The 24,314-nt window shown below is 47.9% G+C and overlaps 1 protein-coding gene across 2 annotated transcripts; it reads left to right on the top strand.

Moving 5' to 3' along the window:
* The first annotated feature begins 221 nt into the window (after positions 1–221).
* Positions 222–14,739, top strand: LOC119965823 (chemokine XC receptor 1-like). 2 transcript variants are annotated; one of them, XM_038796704.1, is made up of 2 exons: positions 222–233; positions 13,213–14,739. In XM_038796704.1, the coding sequence occupies exon 2, from the start codon at positions 13,250–13,252 to the stop codon at positions 14,339–14,341; it is 1,092 nt and encodes a 363-aa protein (XP_038652632.1). In that variant the 5' UTR covers positions 222–233; positions 13,213–13,249; the 3' UTR covers positions 14,342–14,739. The 2 variants fall into 2 exon arrangements, with proteins under 2 accessions (XP_038652632.1, XP_038652631.1); XM_038796703.1 differs by lacking the exon at positions 222–233 and adding an exon at positions 1,160–1,286 and having other exon boundaries at positions 13,213–14,737.
* The last annotated feature ends 9,575 nt before the right edge of the window (positions 14,740–24,314 follow it).

The following is a 24,314-nucleotide window of genomic DNA, read 5'->3' as shown; positions in this document are numbered from 1 at the left end:
CTGTGCTGTATTTTCTGTGATTCTGTGAAAATAAAGTAAGGAAAAGTAAATCTCTTTGTGTTTCTTGTAATTCATCTGTCAAGGCCAAAAGTTGTTCCTTAAAGTCCTGTTCTATATTAGTCATTTCCTGGGTCCACAATGAGGGATAAGTCCTGCTGACCGAAGGATAATTGAAAGCTTGCAAGTTTCACATTGAAAATTTCAGCATTAGAGAAGCGAAGATCCGTGACAAGGTTTGTGTTTAAAAAGGCAAGACATTTGACCATACATAATTTAGAAATCAAAGTATTTGATCAAGTTTCATTGTTATAAAGCAATGATATTGGACAAGTAGAAGTTAAGATATTTAAAGTTTATATGCGTAAGTTATACTGGAAGGTAAGGTTTGCACATAGATCTTAGAAAGGAAGATATCTGATGATGTTTGTATGCATTTTGGATGGGATGTTACATGCCAGGGGTTATAGATGTACTTCAAAAGGAAAAGTACTTGGGCAAGGGTCTACGATAGTTCATAGTATTCACATTTATCCTTTAGAAAGTAAGATACTTTACAAATTTGTGCACAATATTGGAACACATTTAATGTTCGCACATGTACTTTTAGAAAAGAAAGTTCTTGGTGGAGAAATGCTTCTATACTTATTGAGACAGAAAGCGGCATGGTAAGGGGTGTTGATATATCTTACAAAGGAATCTAGCTGGTCAATTTGGCCGGGCGTGTGTAATTTACTTATGGTTTGTACATATACATGGATTTTACAACCTGAGGAACAAGGCAAAGTTAAGACGTGTACTTATTTGCACACATTGGAGGATTTCATACGTACTTTGGAAAGAAAGGCATTTGACAAAGTTTTTTTGCAGACTCAAGAAGACACAATTGACAAATGGTTCAGAGGTTGTTTCACAAGGTCTGTATCTCACAGGGCTAATCGCTGGCTTTGAAGGCAGACCAAGGCAAGCTAGCAGCACAGTTCAATTCCCGTACCAGCCTCCCCGAACAGGTGCCGGAATATGGCGACTAGGGGCTTTTCACAGTAACTTCATTTGAAGCCTACTTGTGACAATAAGCGATTTTCATTTCTGTGTTTTAGATCAGAAGTTTCACAGCGAGGGCTGCACATTACTTTAGAATTGAAGATCCTGACCAAGTGCTTTTACATAGTATTTTTGAAGGGATTATTTGTGCACTTTGGAAGGGATGGGACTTGCTAAAGTTGTGGACCTTAGACGGGAAGGCATTTGATGTGATTTACTGGTATATTTCCCAAGAAAGGTATTTGGTAAGGATTTTTTGTGTATTTAAAAAAGAGAGAGATTCTTGGAAATGCTTGAAGAAGCTTTGAAATGTACTGTACAAAGGGAGGGTGTTGTGTGTGTAGACTTTGGAAGGGATCATTCTTGACAGTTGAGTGAGCACTTTGAAGACACGAGTGTATGTTTTAAGGAAAAAAAAGTATTATTTTCAACTGATTATTTTCTGCTGATAATGTTTATATTACAAGGAGGCTTAGGCACCAATTTTTTATTGTCCAAATATTAATTTAAGTATCCATAAAGCAGGTGCATATAATTGATTTTAAAAAAAATATATTTTTATTGGCATTTTCTAGTTTTCACAGTATAACAGTTTAACATATAAAGCACGTGATATTTACAAGGTATGATACTTCTTAAGTACAAATTTTACACATTCCATCTGTCGTCCCTCCCTCCCTGCACCCCCACCCCCCTTTACCTCCTCCCCATTGATAGGGGGGCTCCCTACCCCCCCCCCCCCCCCCCCCCCCTCCATTCCTCTCTCCTTTCCCATGTCTCTCTTTGCTACTCCCCTGGGTTCCCTCCTTTCCCTCCCCCCCCGCCCCTCCCTCCCCACTCCGCTCACTATGTGTGCGCCTGTGTGCCCTCCTCGGTCTCCCCCTCTCCCCTCCCCCCCTCTCTCGCTAGTCACTGTTGGCTTTGAACAAGTCTTGGAAAAGGCTAACGAATATCTCCTTGCTTTGTGGAAGCCCTCGTCCGACCCTCGGATGGTGTCATTGATCTTCCCCCGGTTGAGATGTTCTGCCAGGTCTGCCAGCCAGTCTGCAGCTGTGGGTGGTGCTGCTGATCGCCAGCCGAGCAGGATTCTCCGGCGTGCGATGAGGGAAGCAAGAGCCGGGGCATCGGCCCCCTTCCCCATGTGTAGTTCTGGCTGGTCCAAAACACTGAACACTGCCACTCTTGGGCACGGCTCCGCCCTCACCCCCACAACCTTGGACATCACCTCGAAGAAGGCTGTCCATAAACCTACAAGTCTGGGCAGGCCCCGAACATGTGGGTGTGATTGGCTGGGCCCCCCTGACACGGTTCACATTTATCCTCCACCTCCGGGAAGAACATGTTTATTCGGGTTCTGGTTGGGTGCGCTCCATGCACCACTTTAAACTGCATGAGGCTGAGCCTTGCGCAGGAGGAGGTCGAGTAGGGCCTACTTCGTGCTTCTCTCCAGAGTCCTCACCCTACTTCCATCCCGAGTTCATCCTCCCATTTCTCCCTAGTTCCATCCATGGTATCCTTGCCCTTTCCAGCAACCGTCCATGGATATCCCCATAGTTCCCCATCTCCTTACTGTCTGTGTTTAATAGCTCCTCCCGTAAAGTGTCTCTCGGGGCCCTAGGGTACCTTGCTGTCTCATTGCGGAGAAAGTGTTTGATTTGAAGGTGCCGGGGTTCCTGTCGATAGCTCCAGTTCTTCCGTTAGTTCGTCCAGGGTCACAAGTCTGCCCCCCATGTAAAAGTCCCTGACCGCTAGCGTCCTCCTGTCCTGTCCCCACTTCTTAAAGCTGCCGTCTAGCACAGCTGGCAGGAATTTGTGGTTACCACAGATGGAGGACATCTCAGTTAAACTGAAATGCTGCCTCATTTGGTTCCACGTGCCCAATGTGGCCTCCGCCACTGGGCAGAATGTGTTCTTTGTCGGGAGGGGATGGATGTCTTGTGACGAGGACCCGGAGGGTCGTTCCTTTGCAGGTGGCCTCCTCCAGCCTCACCCATTCCGTGTTTGGTTCTCGTATCCATCCCCTCATCCCCTCACCCTCTCGGCTGTGGCTGCCCAATGGGAGTATTGCAGGTTCGGGAGGACCAGGTCGAACATGTTTTTCCTCCTTTGCAGCGTAGACCTGGGGATCCTTGGGTTCTTCCCCCCCCCCCCACCCCACCCCACACACACACACACACACAACGCCATGATCATTCTGTCTGTCCCTTGGGAAAAGGCCTTGGAGATGAAGATCAGTATGGATCTGAACAGGAAGAGGAACCTTGGCAGCACATTCATCTTGATCGTCTGCACCCTCCCGCCAGGGAGAGCGGAAGTACATCCCATCTCTGTGGGTCGTTTTCAACTTCCTCCTCCCGACTGGTCAGGTTCCACTTGTGGATCCGTGTCCAGTCCTGGGCTATCGGGATACCCTGGTAGCGGAATTTGCTTTGGGTTAGTTTGAATGGTAGATCCCCCAACTCTGTCCCTCCCCCACTTGGGTTCACTGGGAATGCCTCGCTCTTGCCCAGGTTGAGTTTGTAGCCCGAGAAGGTTCCAAACTCTTCCAGGAGCTTCATGATTACTTATAGGCCGTTCTGTGGGTCTGAGATGTAAAGGGGCAGGTCATCCGCATACAGTGAGACTCTGTGCTCTCTGCCTCCTCTTCGGATGCCCTTCCAACTTTTCGCATCTCGCAGAGCGATCGGTGGGCGTTCGATTGCCAGGGCAAAGAAAAGCGGGGACAGCGGGTATCCTTGCCTTGTGCCTCTGGAAGTATTCAGAGCTGGTGGTACTGGTCCCAACGCTCACCTTGGGGGGGCGTTGTAAGGTGTTTAACCCACCGGATGATCCCCGTCACCAGCCCAAACCGCTCCAGTACCTCAATGAGGTATTTCCATTCGACTCTGTCGAGGGCCCTTTCTGTGCCCAGGGAGACGATCACCTCTGGCGTTCTCTCCCCGGACTAGGTCATTATTACGTTCAGCAGCCGCCTGATGTTTGCGATTAGCTGTGTACCCTTGATAAAGCCCTCTGCAACCACCTATGGTACGCAATTCTCCAGTCTCTTGGCCAGGACTTTCCCGAGTATCTTCGCGTCCACATTGAGCAGCGAAATGGGTCTATATGATCCGTACTCTGTCAGGTCTTTGTCTTTTTTGGGTATCAGCGATATAGTGGCCTGTGTTAGCGTTGGAGGCAGGGTGCCCCTCGTTAGTGAATCCGCAAACATTTCCCGTATGTGTAGGGCCAGGGTTGGTGCAGGTTTTGGAAAAGTTCGCTGGGAACCCATTGGGTCCCGGCACCTTCCCCGCCTGCATGGAGCTGATACTCTCCATGATCTCGCCCAGTCCTATTGGTGCTTCCACCTCCTCTCACCTATCGTCCCCCACGACTGGCATGTCCAGTCCATCGAGGAACCGTTTCATCCCATTTCATCCCCCTGTCAGGGGGCTCAGAGGTGTACAGTCCTCGTTAGAAGGTCTCAAATGCTTGGTTGACCTTTTTTGGTTCGACTACCAGTCTGCCTCTATTATCCTTTCCCTGCGCTATCTCCCTGGCTGCCTGCTTTCTCAGCTGGTGAGCCAGTAGGCGGCCAGCCTTTTCTCCGTGTTCGCAGAAGGTCCCCCGTGCCTGGCGGAGTTGGTACACTCCTTTCCTGGTGGACAGCAGGTTAAAGTTCATTTGTAGCTTTTTCCTCTCCGCCAGCAGCTCTACGGTCGGGGCCTCGGAGTATTTTCAGTTGATCTCCAGAATGGAGTCGATCAGTTGTTGCCAGGCCACCCTCTCTTCCCTGTCTCTACGAGATCTGTAGGCTGTAATCTCTCCCCTAATCACAGCCGTCAGTGCCTCCCAGAACGTGGAGGGTGAGACTTCCCCGTTCTGGTTGTTAGTGATGTACTTTTGGATTGGATTGAATTTGTTTATTGTCACATGTACCGAGGTACAGTGAAAAATATTTTTCTGCGAGCAGCTCAACAGATCATTCAGTACATGGGAAGAAAAGGGAATAAAAGAAAATACATAATAGGGCAACACAAGGTATACAATGTAACTACATAAGCACCGGCATCGGATGAAGCATACAGGGGTGTAGTGTTAATGAGGTCAGTCCATAAGAGGGTCATTTAGGAGTCTGGCAACAGTGGGGAAGAAGCTGTTTCTGAGTCTGTTCGTGCGTGTTCTCAGACTTCTGTATCTCCTGCCCGATGGAAGAAGTTGGAAGAGTGAGTAAGCCGGGTGGGAGGGATCTTTGATTATGCTACCCGCTTTCCCCAGGCAGCAGGAGGTGTAGATGGAGTCAATGGATGGGAGGCAGGTTCGTGTGATGGACTGGGCTGTGTTCACGACTCTCTGAAGATTCTTGCGGTCTTGGGCCGAGCAGTTGCCATACCAGGCTGTGACGCAGCCAGATAGGATGCTTTCTATGGTGCATCTGTAAAAGTTGGTAAGAGTTAATGTGGACATGCCGAATTTCCTTAGTTTCCTGAGGAAGTATAGGCACTGTTGTGCTTTCTTGGTGGTAACGTCGACGTGGGTGGACCAGAACAGATTTTTGGAGATGTACACCCCTAGGAATTTGAGACTGCTAACCATCTCCACCTCGGCCCCGTTGATGCTGACAGGGGTGTGTGCAGTACGTTGCTTCCTGAAGTCAATGACCAGCTCTTTAGTTTTGCTGGCATTGAGGGAGAGATTGTTGTCGCTGCACCACTCCACTAGGTCTCAATCTCCCTCCTGTATTGTGACTCGTCGTTATTCGCGATCCGGCCCACTATGGTGGTATCGTCAACAAACTTGTAGATGGAGTTGGAACCAAATTTTGCCACACAGTCGTGTGTGTACTGGGAGTATGAAATGAAAATGAAAATCGCTTATTGTCACGAGTAGGCTTCAATGAAGTTACTGTGAAAAGCCCCTAGTCGCCACATTCCGGCGCCTGTCCGGGGAGGCTGGTACGGGAATTGAACTGTGCTGCTAGCTTGCCTTGGTCTGCCTTCAAAGCCAGCGATTAGCCCAGTGAGATACAGACCTTGTGAAACAGCCTCTGAACCATTTGTCAATTGTGTCTTCTTGAGTCTGCAAAAAAACTTTGTCAAATGCCTTTCTTTCCAAAGTACGTATGAAATCCTCCAAAGTGTGCAAATAAGTATTTCCGGGGATTTCCGCCATGGTCTTTATGAAGTCTGTCGTCCCAGTTGGGAGCGTACACGTTTACCAGGTCTACCGGTGCCACGTCTAGGACACCGCTGACCATGAGGTACCGTCCCCCTGGGACCGTAACTGTCATTGTTGCCGTGAACACCGTCCTCTTACTAATCAGTATGGCTACTCCCCTAATCCTTGTCCCGTAACACGAGTGATACGTCTGTCCCACCCAGCCCTTCCGTACCCACAGTCGGTCCTTGTCCCTCAGGTACGTCTCTTGCAGGGAAACTATGTCGGCTTTCAAACTCCTTAAGTGGGAGAAGACACTGGATATTTTCACTGAGGCGTTAAGGCCTTTGATATTCCAGGTGACTATCCTGATTGGGGGGGGGGGGGGGGGTTGGCCCCCCGCTCCTGTGGGATTAACCATACCTTCCTGGTGGACACGCCCCTGCATTGGGGTTTCCCGTTGTTAGGTTGCTGTCCAAAATGGCCGCAGTCACGGTTCTCACCATGAGATCGGGTCCCTGCGCTCCGGGGTGTCCCTTTGTCCAACGGGCACTCAATATGGCTGCTAACTGTGTGTACGCTACATGGGTGTGCCCCTGCACTCCGGGGTCTCCTTTTGTTTAGGGACCCTCCGAAGTGTCTACTTGCAGTGCCATCTTGTTCTCTCGACCTACGCCTTACCTGTCGAAGCCAATCTGGAAACCAAGTCTTTCTTCCCTTTGTGTTCCCTGTGTGTTCCTTCTCCCCCTCTGCCCCTCCCACTCCCTGTGTTGCCCCATCCCCATCTCCTCCTTTGCGTTCCCTCTCTCTCTCCCTATGTACTCCGCCCCAGCCAGACGCTCCCTCCCTGCCAGGAAGTGCATCGCAGTCCCCCCTTCCTGTGCTGGCAATTGCTGCCAGTGTGGAGGCCCCCTTCCAGGGGCTGATCTTACCCCTGTCCATTGCCCGCTGACTGTGTCTCACTCTCACCTGCATTCGGCTGCTCTCGCCCTTCTCTATGACTCGGTCTTTCTGATCAAAGCAGCACAGTCCCACACAAACGTATCATGTGTCATGAGATTCCTTTTTTTCTCTCTTTCCTCCTCTGCTTTGCCTTTATCGCTGCCTCACCTGGCCCTTTGTTCAGGCCGTCCGACCGAACACACGTCCGCCTCCGACGGGGTGTTAAAGTAGCGTTCCTTATTTTGGGACGTGATCCAGAGCCTGGCTGGGAACAGCATTCTGAATCTTACCCTTGATGCTCAATCAATGACTCCAGAAGCGAAATTGGATGACAATTGAAGGCTTTATTGGACTAGATATTTCCCCCAGCAGCGCAGGTACAGAATGCAGCTGCTGGGGAGACACAGACTCTTGTACTCCGCCTTACTGGGTGGAACCAGCAGGCAGGCTTCACCAATGATATTGCTGTCTCAGGTACCTCCCACACCAATGGTCTTACAGGATCAACCTGGGTACCGTAATACCCCTAGTACCGACTACCACAACCCCGTTCTTGCAAAGGGCTGATTTTGCCTGGTTAAATTCGGCCCTGTGTTTGTCAAGTCTGCCCCAATGTCCTGATATACCCGGATTCCATGTCCTTCCCATCTACTCACCTTAGTGTACCTCGCCCACCTCAGGATCCTCTCAAAACCCTGGTATCGATGAAGTTTTGCGATGACCGCCCTCGGTTGTTGCCCCGCCTTGGGTTTCGGCCAGAGCGATTTGTGCGCTCTGTCGATCTCCGGAGGGGGGGTGGGGGGGTGGAGGTGGTGGGGGGTGGTGGTGGGGGGTGGTGGTGGGGGTGGGGTGGATCGGTGGGGTAGGTGGGGGGATCAGAGGGGGTCGTGGTGGTGGGGTTGAGGGGTGGGGGGGGTCGGGGGGGGTGGGGGGATCAGGGGGGGGTCGGGGGGATGGGGGTGGGGTTGGGGGGTGGGGGGGTGTCTCTCCCAACTAGATTGCCCAGCATTTGAGCCACGTAGTTTGTCGGGTCCCTGCCCTCAATCCCCTCTGGCAGGCCCACAATTCGAATGACCTGGAGTGGTGACCTATTCTCCTGGTCCTCGGCTTTCCCCTTCAAGCTCCCCTGAGCCGCCACCAACCTTTTTGACTTCTGCCCCCATGGTGACGATCCTGTCGCTCTGGTCTGTCGATGCTTGCTGCAATTCATAGATTGTTTCCCGTGCGCTTCCACCTTCCTCCCAAGTCCATCGATTGCTTTTTGCGTGGAGACCATCGCCACCTTGACCACCACCTGGATTTCCACCTTTATCGCCTCTCTCATCGCAGACAGTCCCTTTGTAAGGAATGCCTTCCACCCGTCTCAGGGTGGTGGGGGGGGGGGGGGGGGGGGGGGGGGGGGTTGATGCTCGGGTCGTTAGCCTCCCTCTCTCTCAGGTGGTCAGAGCTCCCTCGCCTCGTGGGTCTGCTGGCTCATCCTCCTGCTGCTCGTGTCCTTTTCCTCTGCTTCTGCTGTCCCTCCGGCCTCTCGAGCTCCCGTGCGCTGGCATGCTGGCTCTAACCCTTTCCTTTCTCAATTTAAGGGTGAGTTGCTTTCGAATTTCCCGGCAAGATTCGCCTGAACGTGGTTATGATATGGAGGAGAGCCACCTGATGTGCGTCTACTCAGCGCATCACCGTCACCGGAAGTTATCATTAATTTTACACGAAAATAACCTTTGCCAAGCTGAAACCCATCCATCTGAGTTTTTATTTATTGGCAAAGCACCGCTCACTTCCTGATTCCAAACTGGAGGGTAAATTTTGCCACGTGAATATGAAATGAAAATCATGCAATTCTCAGTTTCAAGACGGCAGCAGTTCCGCATTATTGAAGAGCTGTTGCCCAACAAGGTTTGGACTTTAGCAGGGAGGTCATTTGAAATGAAATGAAATGAAATGAAAATCGCTTATTGTCACGAGTAGGCTTCAAATGAAGTTACTGTGAAAAGCCCCTAGTCGCCACATTCCGGCGTCTGTTCGGGGAGGCTGTTACGGGAATCAAACCGTGCTGCTGGCCTGCCTTGGTCTGCTTTCAAAGCCAGCGATTTAGCCCTGTGCTAAACAGCCCCTATTTAGAATAGAGGCCTCAATATTTAGGAGGCAGGGAGTGTAGCGGAGGTTGAGAATGGTCGAGGACCCACCAATGTTAAACTCAGTGATGCTGCCACAGGATCTAGAATCATAGAATGTACAGTGCAGAAGGAGGCCATTCAGCCCATCAAGTCTGCACCAATCCTCTGAAAGAGCACCCGACCTGGTCCCCACTCCCCCTAACCTATCCCCGTAACCCCAGCTAACCGTTTTGGACACTAAGGGCAATTTATCATGGTCAACCCACCCAACCTGCACATCTTTGGACAGTGGGAGGGAACCGGAGCACCCGGAGGTAACCCTCGCAGACACGGGGAGAATGTGCAGACTCCACATGGACAGACACCCGAGGCCGGAATTGAACCCAGGTCCCTGGTGCTGTGAGACTGCAGTGCTAACCACTGTGCCACCCCAAATCGCATGAATATTATTTGGATCCATATATGCAAAAAAAAAGATTTCTTCATCTCTACTCAGATTCTTTTACCGCTTACATTGAACTACATAAATTCTATTGCACAGAAACAGGCCATTTGACGCAAAACGTCTATGTCAGTGTTCCACGTGAATCTCCTCCGATCCTTCTTCACCTAACCTTCATCAAAACCTTCTATTCTTTCTCCTTCGTGTGTTTAGCTCCTAGAATGCCCCCAAAAGGTGGCAAGTTCCACATTCTGACCATTTTCTGGGTAGTCGGGCCTGTGGTACAAAAGCATCGTTGAGGTTTCTGCAGCAGACGGGTTGAGGCAGCGGCAGAAACATTATTGGAAGTGAAGCGAGCTTCCAGTCCTTTGCCATGGCCTCAGAATGTGAACTCGGGGTCAAATGGAACACCAAGGATGTGCCTGAGAGAATGGTTTGTGAACGCCAGGACAAGGGAATAGGGTTTCTGGTGGGGGTCAAGACCAACAGCTTCAGACGACCCAATATTCAACTGGAGGTAATGCAGCCCATCCAGAACTGAATGTTCAAAAGACAGACTGACAACACCAAGTTGGAAACATGGAAACATAGGAAAAAGGAGCAGGAGGAGGCCATTTGGCCCTTCGAGCCTGCTCCGCCATTCATTATGAACATGGCTGATCATCCAACTCAGTGACCTGTCCCCGCTACCCCCTCCTCCCCATAGCCTTTGCTCCCCTTTGTCCCAAGTGCTATATCTCACCTTTTGAAAACATGGCCTCAACTTCTTTCTGTGGTAACAAATTCCACCGGCTCATCACTCCCTGGTTGAAGAAATTTCTCCTCACCTCAGTCCTAAATGTTTTACCCATATCCTCGGACTGTGACCCCTGGTTCTGGACACCCCCCACCATTGGGAACGTCCTTCCTGCATCTACCCTGTCTAGTCCTGTTAGAACTTTACAGGTTTCTACGACATCTCCCTCATTCTTCTAAGCCCCAGCGAATATAATCCTAACTGACTCAATCTCTCCTCATACGTCAGTCCCGCCATCCCAGGAATCAGTCTGGTAAACATTCGCTGCACTCCCTCTAAAGCAGGAACATCCTTCCTCAGATAGAAAGACCAAAACTGCCCACAATACTCCAGGTGTGGTCTCACCAAGGCCCTGTACAATTGCAGAAAAACATCTCTGCTCCTGTACTCGAATCCTCTCGCTATGAATGCCGACATGCCATTTACCACCTTCACCACCTGCATGCTTACTTACTGGTGGACAAGGACACCCAGGGCTCGTTGCACATTGCCCTCCCAATCTATAGCCATTCAGATAATAATCTGCCTTCATGTTTTTGCTATCAAAGTGGAGAACCTCACATTTATCCACAGGATAGAGCATCTGACATTTATTTGCCCACTCACTCAGCATGTCCAAATCACACGGAAGGATCTCTGCGTCTTCCTTACAGCTCACCCTCCCACCCAGTCTGGTCTCATCTCTAAATTTGGAGATCTTATTCCTTTGTAAGCCATGGTCAGGCCCCATTTTCAATTTTATTTTTGCGCCAGAGAAGAATTAACAATTGTTGCAGTTCACCCATGCGCTCTTTTAATGTTTGTCATTTCCTAACCACCATTGTCGCTTTAAGTAATGTTCCTCAATTCATCATAGCCAACTTGCACTTCGTTTCATCGCAGTTTCCTTTATTTATATTCAGGACCCTAGTCTCAGAATCAACTACTTCACTCTCCATCTTGATGAAGAATTCTATCACATTATGGTCGCTCATCCCCAAAGGTTATGGTCGCTCATCCCCAAAGGGTCTTGCACAACTGGATTGCCAATTGTTCCTTTCTCATTACAAAGTACTCAGTCTTGGATGGCCTGTTCTCTCTTTGGTTCCTCAAAGCATTGGTCCAGAAACCCATCCTGCACACAATCCAGGAATTCTTCCTCTACCGCATTGTGACCAATTTGATTTGCCCAATCTATATGCAGACCAAAGTCACCCATAATTACACATGTTCCTTTGTCACATCTAATTTCCTGTTTATCCTCAACTTCACCACTACAGTTTGGGGGTCTAAAGATAACACCCATTAATGTTTTTTGCCTCTTTTTTAAAATATAAATTTCGAGTGCCCAATTATTATTCTTTTCCAATTAAGTGGCAATTTAGTGTGGCCAGTACACCCACCCTGCACATCTTTGGGTTGTGGGGACGAAACCCACGCAGACATGGGGAGAATGTGCAAACTCCACACGGACAGTGACCCAGGGCCGGGATTCAAACCCAGGTCCTCAGCGCCGCAGTCCCAGTGCTAACCACTGCGCCATTGTGCTGCCCATGTTTTTTGCCTCTTAGTGTTTGTCAGCTCTACCCATACAGATTCCATATCATCTGAACTAGAATCTTTCCTCTTTAACCAGAATGCAACCCCACCACCTTTTTCTTCTTGTCTATCCTTCCTAAATATTGAATACCCCTGGATGTTCAGTTCCCATCCCCAGTCATGCTGCAGCATGTCTCTGTAATCCTGACTATATCATACCCATTTACACGATTAATATATCCATCTTATTGTGAATGTTCCGCGCATTAAGGCACAAAGCTTTAAGACTTGCCTTTTTTAACATTCCTTGTCCCGTTCCCTTTTTTCAATATGGAATGGTTTGATTCTAACAATATTAGGCGGGAACTGAAGAACCTAGATTGGGGACGGATGTTTGAGGGTAAATCAACATCTGACATGTGGGAGGCTTTCAAATGTCAGTTGAAACGAATTCAGGACCGGCATGTTCCTGAAAATACGGTAAATTTCGGGAACCTTGGATAATGAGAGATATTGTAGGCCTCGTCAAAAAGAAAAAGGAGGCATTTGTCAGGACTAGAAGTCTGGGAACAGACAAAGCCTGTGTGGAATATAAGGAAAGTAGGAAGGAACTTAAGCAAGGAGTCAGGAGGACTAAAAGGGGTCACGAAAAGTCACTGGCAAATAGGGTTAAAGAAAATCCCAAGGCTTTTTACATATACATAAAAAGCAAGAGGGTAGCCAGGGAAAGGGTTGGCCCACTGAAGGATAGGCAAGGGAATCTATGTATGGAGCCAGATGGAATGGGCGAGGTACTAAATGAACACTTTGCATCAGTATTCACCAAAGAGAAGGAATTGGTGGATGTTGAGTCTGGAGAAGGGTGTGTAGATAGCCTGGGTCACATTGAGGTCCAAAATGACGAGGTGTTGGGCGTCTTGCAAAATATTAAGGTAGATAAGTCCCCAGGGCCTGATGGGATCTGCCCCAGAATACTGAAGGAGGAAAGAGAGAGGAAATTGCTGAGGCCTTGACAGGGTTTGTAAATGATCGTTAGAGTGCAAGATATTAAGAAATGGTTTCCGCCTATTCTTCAGAAGGAAAGATACCTGACCATGTTTCCAATAAATTGTATAAGGGAAAGTACTTAAGAAGGTTTGTGCACCTAATTCGAAGCTCTATTCGATTTCAATACAATTTTTAAAATTTAGCTGTTAAGAAGTTGATTTTCTGTTCCCATCCAGGAATGATCACACAAGACTGGGTTTGAAGAGTCCAACTATGTCAACTACAGAACCTGAATTGCACACTGACCACTACAACTATGAATACTCTGGCTACAGTGATTATGACATTGTTTATTTATGTGAGAAAGATAAACCCAACTTATTTGGAACCATATTTACACCAGTCTTGTACAGCCTGGCCTTTATCGTTAGCCTGGTTGGGAACGTTCTGGCTTTGTGGATACTGGTTAGATACGAGAAGCTGAGGAGTGCAACAGACATCTTTATTCTGAATCTCATCACCTCCGACTTGCTTTTCGCCTTCTCGCTTCCATTCTGGGCCGTGGATCACACGTCTGGCTGGATCTTCGGCAAGGCCATGTGCAAGATAATGACTGCAATCTTCTTCATCGGCTACTACAGTGGGATCATGCTGCTGACGTCGATGACTGTTGACAGATACTTCCTTGTCATCCATCCCGTGTCTGCCTTCAGAACTAGAAAGATCTCCTACGCTGCAGCAGTCAGTATAGTCATTTGGGGAATTAGTATATTAGTTACAATCCCGGAGGTAATCTTCTCTGATGTTGAGGAATACTGGGAGGAGAGCTTGTCCTGCGTAAGTAACTACCCAACTGAGAGTAGCCGCATATGGCAGCTGATAGGATGTTACCAGCAAAATTTCTTGTTCTTCTTAATCCCCTTTGCTGTATTTGTGTTCTGTTACTGCAGAATTCTCAGCACCATCATTCGGTGCAAAGCGAGGAAGAAGCACAAAACAGTGAAAGTTATCTTTTGCATTGTGGTGGTGTTCTTTGTGTGTTGGGCACCTTACAACATTGTCATCTTCCTGTTTTCCTTGAATGAACTCCAGGTCCCCGCATTCATAACCTGCGAGATGGAAAACCGATTGCTTTACGCGTTTTACATTGCCCGGAACCTGGCTTATTGCCACTGCTGTCTCAACCCCTTCTTTTATGCCTTTGTGGGGACAAGGTTCAGGACACATTTAACCCAGATGGTACGTAAGCATTTTCCTTGCACCGGGATCCATAAACAACCCAAGTACAAGCACAGAAGTCGTCCTCTGAGTGGTTCAAATGAGTATTCCAATGCTTCTGCTCCATTTAGCACGGATTATTTTTAATTTGTTCGTGGGCCAGTGCTAAAGGAAACAGCCATTTGCAGAGTGAGGTTCAATACAGCCACTTTTATCATGAGAGAGATCCAATCAATTCAATTTGTGTGAGATGGTGATTGAATACAAGCAGTGTGGGATAGATTCAATTCCATCATTCATGGTGTGACAAATCCAATCCAACCATTTACAATGTGCAATAACAACAACGAAAAATTGAATTCACAAAGCATTATTAACAGCATGCATTTGCATAGTGACCTTTCGCCTCTCAAACTGTTTCTTGTGCATTATTAAGCAAAAATGTTTTAAAAATAAATTTAGAAGACCCAATTATTTGTTTTTCCAATTAAGGGCAACTTAGCGTGGCCAATCCACCTAACCTGCACATCTTTGGCTTGTGGGGGTGAAACCCACGCAGACACGGGGAGAATGTGCAAACTCCACACAGACAGTGACCCAGAGCCGGGATTGAACCCGTGTCCTCAACGCCGTAGACAGCAGTGCTAACCACTGCGCCACCCAGCCGCCCATTAATAAACAAAATGTGGCATCGTACCACGAAAGCAGTTCATCAGGACTGATGAACAAATACTTGGTCAGATAGGTAAGGGGAGAGAGAGAGAGGCAGAGAAACAGAGAGGTACAGAGAGGAGATTCCAGAGCTTAGGGCTCAGGCAATCGAAAATATGGCTGGCACTGGTGGAGGGAAGAAATTGAAGACAATAGGTTCAGATTTACAGTGAAGTAGATCCAATCAAACCCTTTAGACCACAAGAACCACTCACCCTAGCCATTTACAATTCGAGGGACTCCCATTCAAATCCTTTGCAGTGCGAGGTGCACCCAGACAAACACTTTACTCTGTGAGAGGTCCCCGATCCAACTGCTACTAATTTAGATGCTCCTTAACTATCTTATTGTGTTCAGGAAAACGCGTGGCTCAGTAGTTGCCCACACCGCACGGACTGCAGCCGTTCTAGAGGGTATCTCACCCACACCTCCCCAAGGGCACAAAACAAATATACAATATCGTCAAGCCGTCTTTATCCCCCAACCTGGTTATCTCCCCATAAGATTCAACTAGGTTGGTGGGACATGAATTTCCCTCCCAGAAGCCATGTTCTGAGCCTCTAATAACATTTAGCCTGATCCCTTCGAACATTTTGCCAGTTACTGAAGTAACATGCCTCAGATTCCCTGGTTCTGACTAGTTACCTTTTTTGAATAAAGGGACTAACCTAGCCTACCTTAGCCACCTACAATAGTATGACCAAGCCTACCTTAGCCACCTACAACAGTATGATCAAGCCTGCCTTAGCCACCTACAACAGCATGATCAAGCCTACCTTAGCCACCTACAATAGTATGATCAAGCCTACCTTAGCCACCTACAACAGTATGACCAAGCCTACCTTAGCCACCTACAATAGTATGATCAAGCCTACCTTAGCCACCTACAATAGTATGACCAAGCCTACCTTAGCCACCTACAACAGCATGATCAAGCCTACCTTAGCCACCTACAATAGTATGATCAAGCCTACCTTAGCCACCTACAATAGTATGACCAAGCCTACCTTAGCTATCTACAATAGTATGACCAAGCCTACCTTAGCCACCTACAACAGCATGATCAAGCCTACCTTAGCCACCTACAACAGTATGATCAAGCCTACCTTAGCCACCTACAATAGTATGATCAAGCCTACCTTAGCCACCTACAACAATATGATCAAGCTTACCTCAGCCACCTACAACAGTATGATCAAGCCTACCTTAGCCACCTACAACAGCATGATCAAGCCTACCTTAGCCACCTACAATAGTATGATCAAGCCTACCTTAGCCACCTACAACAGTATGATCAAGCTTACCTCAGCCACCTACAACAGCATGATCAAGCCTACCTTAGCCACCTACAATAGTATGATCAAGCCTACCTTAGCCACCTACAACAGCATGATCAAGCCTACCTTAGCCACCTACAACAGCATGATCAAGCCTACCTTAGCCACCTACAACAATATGATCAAGCCTACCTTAGCCACCTACAACAGCATGATCAAGCCTACCTTAGCCACCTACAACAGTATGATCAAGCTTACCTCAGCCACCTACAACAGCATGATCAAGCCTACCTTAGCCACCTACAATAGTATGATCAAGCCTACCTTAGCCACTTACAACAGCATGATCAAGCCTACCTTAGCCACCTACAATAGTATGATCAAGCTTACCTCAGCCACCTACAACAGCATGATCAAGCCTACCTTAGCCACCTACAACAGCATGATCAAACCTACCTTAGCCACCTACAACAGCATGATCAAGCCTACCTTAGCCACCTACAATAGTATGATCAAGCCTGCCTTGGCCACCTACAATAGTATGATCAAGCCTACCTTAGCCACCTACAACAGCATGATCAAGCCTACCTTAGCCACCTACAATAGTATGATCAAGCCTACCTTAGCCACCTACAACAGCATGATCAAGCCTACCTTAGCCACCTACAACAGCATGATCAAGCCTACCTTAGCCACCTACAATAGTATGATCAAGCCTACCTTAGCCACCTACAACAATATGATCAAGCTTACCTCAGCCACCTACAATAGTATGATCAAGCCTACCTTAGCCACCTACAACAGCATGATCAAGCCTACCTTAGCCACCTACAACAGCATGATCAAGCCTACCTTAGCCACCTACAATAGTATGATCAAGCCTACCTTAGCCACCTACAATAGTATGACCAAGCCTACCTTAGCCACCTACAACAGCATGATCAAGCCTACCTTAGCCACCTACAACAGCATGATCAAGCCTACCTTAGCCACCTACAATAGTATGATCAAGCCTACCTTAGCCACCTACAACAGTATGACCAAGCCTACCTTAGCCACCTACAACAGCATGATCAAGCCTACCTTAGCCACCTACAATAGTATGATCAAGCCTACCTTAGCCACCTACAACAGCATGATCAAGCCTACCTTAGCCACCTACAATAGTATGATCAAGCCTACCTTAGCCACCTACAACAGTATGACCAAGCCTACCTTAGCCACCTATAACAGTATGATCAAGCCTACCTTAGCCACCTACAACAGCATGATCAAGAGATCTAACTATCACGCCCTTGTAATCTGAACTGGATTTCTTGCGTGGTCTACAAATGATTGGTTAGATAAATTGATACAAATCATTAAGCCACATTATTTCACAGTGAGTAAATACACTGGGGGGGGCGGGCGGGGCCGAGAGGAGGGGGCGGGGGGGGCGAGGGGAGGGGGCGGGGCCGAGAGGGGGGGGGCGAGGAGGGGGGGGGGGGGGGGGGGGGGGGGGGGGGGGGGGGGGCGGGGGCGAGGGAGGGGGGGGGCGGGGGCGGGGGCGAGGGGGGGGGCGGGGCGGACCGGCCATGACCGGCCCGGCCCGCCCCCCCCGGCCCCGCCCCCCCCTTTTAATCCATAATTGCAAGCCTCGCTGTCCCATCAATTTAGCATTTTGAAAGCTAACTTAATCTCAGCGGTGCTAATTTAACACATTTTTCGGAATGAAGGACGTCAGATTGATTATGGGTTTAAGCCCCAACCTAGAGGCTTGAGAGGTTGATTCTGGGTGATACTTCAGTGCTTTACTGAAGTAGTGCCCCACTATTGTCTGATTAGAGTGCTCTGTATCTCATTAAACAGCAGATTAACTTTTTCTTTTAACTTTACCCGCACGTTATGTCATTTGGTGATATTTCCTTAACTGTGTAATAATTCGTTAACTGTTGATAACTGTTCACCATTCACTAACTGTCCAATCCCTCATTGAATTGTGTCAATGTACGTTATCAATTACCCTCACCACAATCACTTGTCATTGAATTATTTGCACGTCATGTCAATAAACTGCATATCATTTGATTGAGCCATTTTGTTATCTTATTAACTGCATTATTTCATTTAGTTGCTTCATTATCTCATTAAAATTCACATTTGCAACTTCTGGTTGCGTGATGTAGGGGAACGCACGAGGGGCGAAATTCTCCGCCCCCCACGACGGGTGGGAGAATAGCGGGAGGGCCTTCCCGACATTTTTGCCGCCCTCCCGCTATTCTCCCCCCCCCCCCCCCGCCGAAGTCCCGACCCGAATCGCCGGGAGCGATTCTCAGCTGTTAGATGGGCCGAAGTCCCAGCCCTTTACGCCGTTTTTACGAACGGCAAACACACCTGGTCTTGCCGTTCGTAAAAACGGCGTTACTAACTCGCTATTAATAACCATGGCACCGATTGGCACGGCCGTACCACGGTCGTGCCAAGGGTGCCATGGGCCCGCGTCGGTGGGCACCGATTGCGGGCAGCGGGCCCGATGCCCGCGCACTACTTGTCCTTCCGCCGCCCCGCAGTATCCATTCGCGGGGCGGCTGAGGGGCAACCCGGCCCGCGCATGCGCGGGGTTCGCGCAAAAACGCGATGACGTCACCCGCGCATGCGCGGGTTGGAGTCTTCCAAACTGCGCATGTTGCGGCTGACGTCATATGACGCGTCAGCCGGCGCTAACTCCGGCAAGCGGGCTTATGATTTTCGTTAAGCCCGTCTTGCCGGAGCCTACGGCGTCGGGCTGCTAGCCCCGACCGGGGACCAGAATCGGTTCCCGGTCGGGAAGGGGCGCGCTGGCATCAAACCCGCCCAGGTTTTACGCCAGCTTTACGATTTCTCCCGTTTTGGGAGAATCGCGCCCGAGATGTTTCTGCCGCCGATTCTCATGAAAGGTTCTTTCTAAATGCGCGAAGTTATATTGTTATTTGCTGCCATGAAAATCAATTTAAACACTCAAGGAACAAGTTTTTGTTTCAAATGCCCAAGAAATAAAAAAATACAGGCCAGAAAATATTAAATGGTAAAGATACCCCCTGTCGAGCCGGCTACAGTCAAGATGGCGGCCGTCTCCCCCCACGCCTCTCACAACCGAAACTCTCAGCAGAATTCTGGTCACTGAGCTCGACAAATCCCAATGAGGTTTGGCTCTGGAGCCGAAAACTGAATCGATGGGTCCTACTGGTCCTCCCTTGACACCATTTGTTTAGCTGTCTACTCTCATGCCAGCACCCTTACCAACAGCGAGACTCTGCTTTCGGACCACAGTGACAGGGTCATTACACTGGAAACCAGCCTGACTGCAGCGATTAAGGACAGCATTTCTTTGCTGGGGAAGGCCAATCACCAGGAAAACCTTCCAAAATGACAAAGCTTACACATTGCTGATTAAACCCAGAAGGGACTGAAGACCGAACCCCAACACAGTTTATGGTGGGATTATTCAAAAAGGTGGTGGGCGAAGGTACACCTACCCTGCACATCTTTGGGTTGTGGGGGCGAAATCCACACAAACACGGGGAGAATGTGCAAACTCCACACGGACAGTGACCCAGAGCCGGGATCGAACCTGGGACCTCGGCACCGTGAGACTGCAGTGCTACCACTGCGCCACCGTGCTGCCCAGGAGCTTGTTTTTTGATGGTCAAAGGAGCACCGCCATGTTACTTACCAGGGTCACCCAATCGGGATCTACCCAGACATGAGTGCAGACCTGGCAAGGGGGCGTGCTGCATTCTACCCAGACATGAGTGCAGACCTGGCAAGGGGGCGTGCAGCATTCTACCCAGACATGAGTGCAGACCTGGCAAGGAGGCGTGCAGCATTCTACCCAGACATGAGTGCAGACCTGGCAAGGGGGCGTGCAGCATTCTACCCAGACATGAGTGCAGACCTGGCAAGGGGGCGTGCTGCATTCTACCCAGACATGAGTGCAACCTGGCAAGGGGGCGTGCTGCATTCTACCCAGACATGAGTGCAGACCTGGCAAGGGGGTGTGCTGCATTCGACAACATCAAGTCCATATTGTACAAGAAAGGAATTAGCTTTGGTCTAATTCGATCTGCCCGTCTCCGTGGCACGTTTAATGGAGAAGATCACTTCTTTGAAGTACCAGACAAGGCAAACTCTTTCCTTCGGTGGCAGAGATTTAATCCTCGACGGGCTTACTAAGTTTGTGGTTTTGATGTTGGGTGTGTTTGAATAACTGTATAGGCCATTTAATATGCTCAAAATTAAAGGCATGTTTGGCTGTTCGTTTATACTGGAGCTCCTACTGCGCAGTTAGAACAAGCGATTTTCCAATGGCATGTTATATAACATAGCTCATATGTCGAGGTATGTCCGACTACCAAGTATGATTATTCAACGGACGTCATATATGAAATGAAATGAAAAATGCTTATTGTCACGAGTAGGCTTCAATGAAGTTACTGTGAAAAGCTCCTAGTCGCCACATTCCGGCACCTGTCCAGGGAGGCTGGTACGGGAATCGAACCGTGCTGTTGGCCTGCTTGGTCTGCTTTAAAAGCCAGTGATTTAGCCCAGTGAGCTATATATCTGCTGCTTGTCTCGTTTATAATGGTGTGCTTAGCATTTGATTCATGATTTGATGAGGTAAATATTTATTATCACATTGTTTTTTGTTCTAGTGGTTTGGGAGTGTGGTGACTGTTCTGGGGATGGAGTGGGGTGGGAGGGATTTCCAGTCAATGTACTGACCCTTTTATAAAGTTTCCCACCCGTATGACTAGCTCAGGCTGTCAGGGATCTCTCGCTCAGATTAGTCACATGGAATGTTAGGGGGTTAAATGGCCCAGTAAAACATTCCAAACAATCCACATCTCAAGAGCCTCAACACTCAAGTTACATTCTTTCAAGAAACACACCTTCGTGTATGTAAAACATGGGTTGGCCAAGTGTTTGACTCTAGCTTTAATGGCAGAGGGGGACAGCAATTTTGATTCACAAAAGAATACATTTCTCCCCCTTAAATGTAATCTCAGACTCTGATGGGCATTATACAATAGATCGTGGCACACTTTATCAAACCCCTGTAGTTTGGTCTGAATTGGGACAATACAAAATTTATCACATCGCTTCTATCTTCCCTTCCTAATCTTCCTAATTTATTTTCAGAGGGGATCTAAAGCTGGATCGCTCAAGTCCAAAAACTTTCACCATCTCTGGCGTTTCAAAGGTGCTTCCCACATTTCCGACTCAAATGGATTGTGTAGATCCTTGGAGTTTCCTCCGCAGATCACAAGTGACTTTTCTGACCTCTCTCATTTCCACCATGCTTACTCACACATTGACTACTTCTGTTTGGACTAGTTCTTTTCCCCACAGCTAAAACTGCCGAGTATTCTGCTGTGGTTATATCAGATCACACGCCCCACTCACCTGACTGGGATCTTATGTCCAAAGTTAATGGCCGGCAAACATGGAGATTTGACACAACCCTGCTTTCTGACAAGGCTTTTTGCAAATCTATATCCACCAGTATAGATGTCATTATTAAAACAAACAAATTTGATTCCACCACCCAATAAGTATTATGGAAAACCCTCAAGGCAGTTCTCTGGAGAAATATAATTACCTAGAATGTATATATTATCAAACAAAGAAAATTAAAACAACAAGAATTGGCAGATTCGATTTTAGATATGGACGACCAATATTCCATTAACCCCCAACCCTGAGTTACTGCATGTGGTGAATGTGATTCACACTATATATAGTTGTCAATATCACTCCATGTATATATGTTCATTATCTACCCGTTGTAAGATCAATGCTGTATATAGTTGCCAATATAACTCCGTGTATATATGTTCACTATCCACCATTGTAAGTGCAGTTGCACTATCCGACCACCAGGGGAGTCGCTCTGGGAGTACGCGAGAGTTTGTACTGGGCTCCGCCCAGGACCCCTCCCCCTGGGACCGATGTATAAAGATCAGTGCCTTAGAGCCAGCCTGCCATTTCATCTGGAGTTCAATGACGAATAGGCTGGCTCTGTTGTAAGTGTATTAAAGCCTCTGTTCAGATCCAACTACACGTGTTCGCTGAATTGATGGTTCCATCACTGCAGACAGGCTAAAGCTCCAGACTCAATTTGACTTACTTTCCAGAAATAAAGCTGTTCACATGTTACGACGTTCAAGGGGGACTTTCTATGAATACGGGGAGTAATCTGGCCGCCTACTATCCCACCGGCTCAGTCGCCAGTCTGCTTCTCTGTTTATCTCCCAGATTTATGACTCCTTCCATATTCTTACTACTGACGCCCATGATATTAATTTGACCTTCGCTTCCATTTACCATAACCTCTGTAAATCTATCTCCCATTCTATGGTATGGCAACAGCTGACTTCCTGAATAATTTGGACATCCCAGCTGTTGATGTGGACAAGAGCAGAGACTGTGCCTGGATGAGATAACAAACTGCATTAAGTTGATGCAAAGTGGTGAGGCCCCAGGCCCTGACGGCTTCCCTATTGACTTTTATAAAAGGTTCTACTGCTCAACTTGTGCCCTTATTACTGGATATGTGTAACGACTCATTACCACAAGGCCCCCTACATTGACTCAAGCTTCCATTTTGCTTCTACTGAAAAAAGACAGGGACCCTGATGATGGCTCTTATCGGCCTCACTCTCTTTCAACACAGATGTTAAGCTGTTAGTTAAGGTACTGGTGCGTCGCTTTGAGCCATGTCTTCCTGATATAATATCTGATGACTAAAACTGGCTTTGTAAACTAAGAGACGCCAATTAACCTGAAATGTACATCATCTTCTCGGCATTTAATTTCCCTAACTGCTTCGACTGTCCCTGAAGTTGCTGCCTCTCTGGATGCAGAGAAGACTGTTGACCGGGTCGAGTGGGATTAGCTGTTTACAATTTTGGGATGGACCACAAGCCAAACCAGAGGGCGACAGAATGTAAATAGGGTAAATTAAGGGAAGGACAAGACAAACCTTTCTGTATAATACACTAAATAAACACAGCCAACAATGTATATAACTGTTTATAAATTTTGAAAATGCCAATAAAAAGATTTTTTAAAAAATCAATAACAATAATCAACTTTCATTCAAACGGTACCACAGCATAAGATAATGTCCCAAGCGACCTCATAACTGTGAAAGATCAGCAACAAGCCAATGAAGAAGACATCCGGGCAGGTGACTGAACTCTGGTCAGAGCGGTTGGTTAGAAAGAGGGAGGCGAGGGAAGTGAAGAGACAGAAAGGTTAAGGCAGGAAATTCCAGAGCTTGGGGCCAAAGTCAGGTGAATGCATGTCCGCCAATTGTTCTGAAATGGGAGTGTTCGAGTACACAAAAGGTCCAGAGTTGGAGGAATGCAGTTTCCAGATGTGTTTTGAGCTATTACGTAAGTCGGGAAGTCATGGAGGCATTTGTACATGAATGAGAGAATTTTAAATTGAGGCATTAGTAGACTGGGAGTCATACGGAACTGAGTATGGGGGTAAGAGGTGAGTGTGACTTGATGTAGGTTAGAATACGAGCAGCAGAGCTCAAGTGTTCTGGAGGCTGGAATATGGGAGGTCAGCTAAGGAGAGCAAATAGCCTATTCTGGGGGTGAAACAAACATGCGTGAGGGCTTCAATAGCAGATCGGCAGAGACAGGAGACATCCCAGAAGGCATACAGAGACATTGAAGGGTTGAGGATGGTCGGGTAAAGCTATGTGTTATTAGCGAATCGAATCTCATGTCTTCAGATGATGTAATTCTCATGTGGATGGGAAAAAGGACCAAGCCAAGGAGAACTCTTCGAGGACAACGGGGGTATTGATGTGGGAACAGGAAGAGAAGCCATTGAAGAAAATGTTCCAGCTTTGGCTCAATAGATAAAGAGTGCAGCTAGATGAGGGCAGTTCCACTCAGTTGTAAAATGAAAAAGAGACATTGAAGGAGGATCCCGTGTCAAAGGCTGCAGAGAAGTTCAGAAGGAATAGCAATGGTAATGAGCTATAATGGTAATGAGTTATAATGGTAATGAGCTATAATGCACAAAGGCATCACTCGCCATTGAAGAAAGACAATTGTTATAGTTGAGGAGCACCACTCCACAAGCATTGGGTAGGG

The sequence above is a fragment of the Scyliorhinus canicula genome, chromosome 5 (genome assembly GCF_902713615.1).
Source record: "Scyliorhinus canicula chromosome 5, sScyCan1.1, whole genome shotgun sequence".
Classification (NCBI taxonomy): domain Eukaryota; kingdom Metazoa; phylum Chordata; class Chondrichthyes; order Carcharhiniformes; family Scyliorhinidae; genus Scyliorhinus; species Scyliorhinus canicula.
This window is presented reverse-complemented; position numbering and strand designations above follow the sequence as displayed.

Bases quoted from the DNA above. Each gene is read 5' to 3' on its own strand.
- LOC119965823 (XM_038796704.1), top strand. From the start codon at position 13,250: ATGTCAACTACAGAACCTGAATTGCACACTGACCACTACAACTATGAA.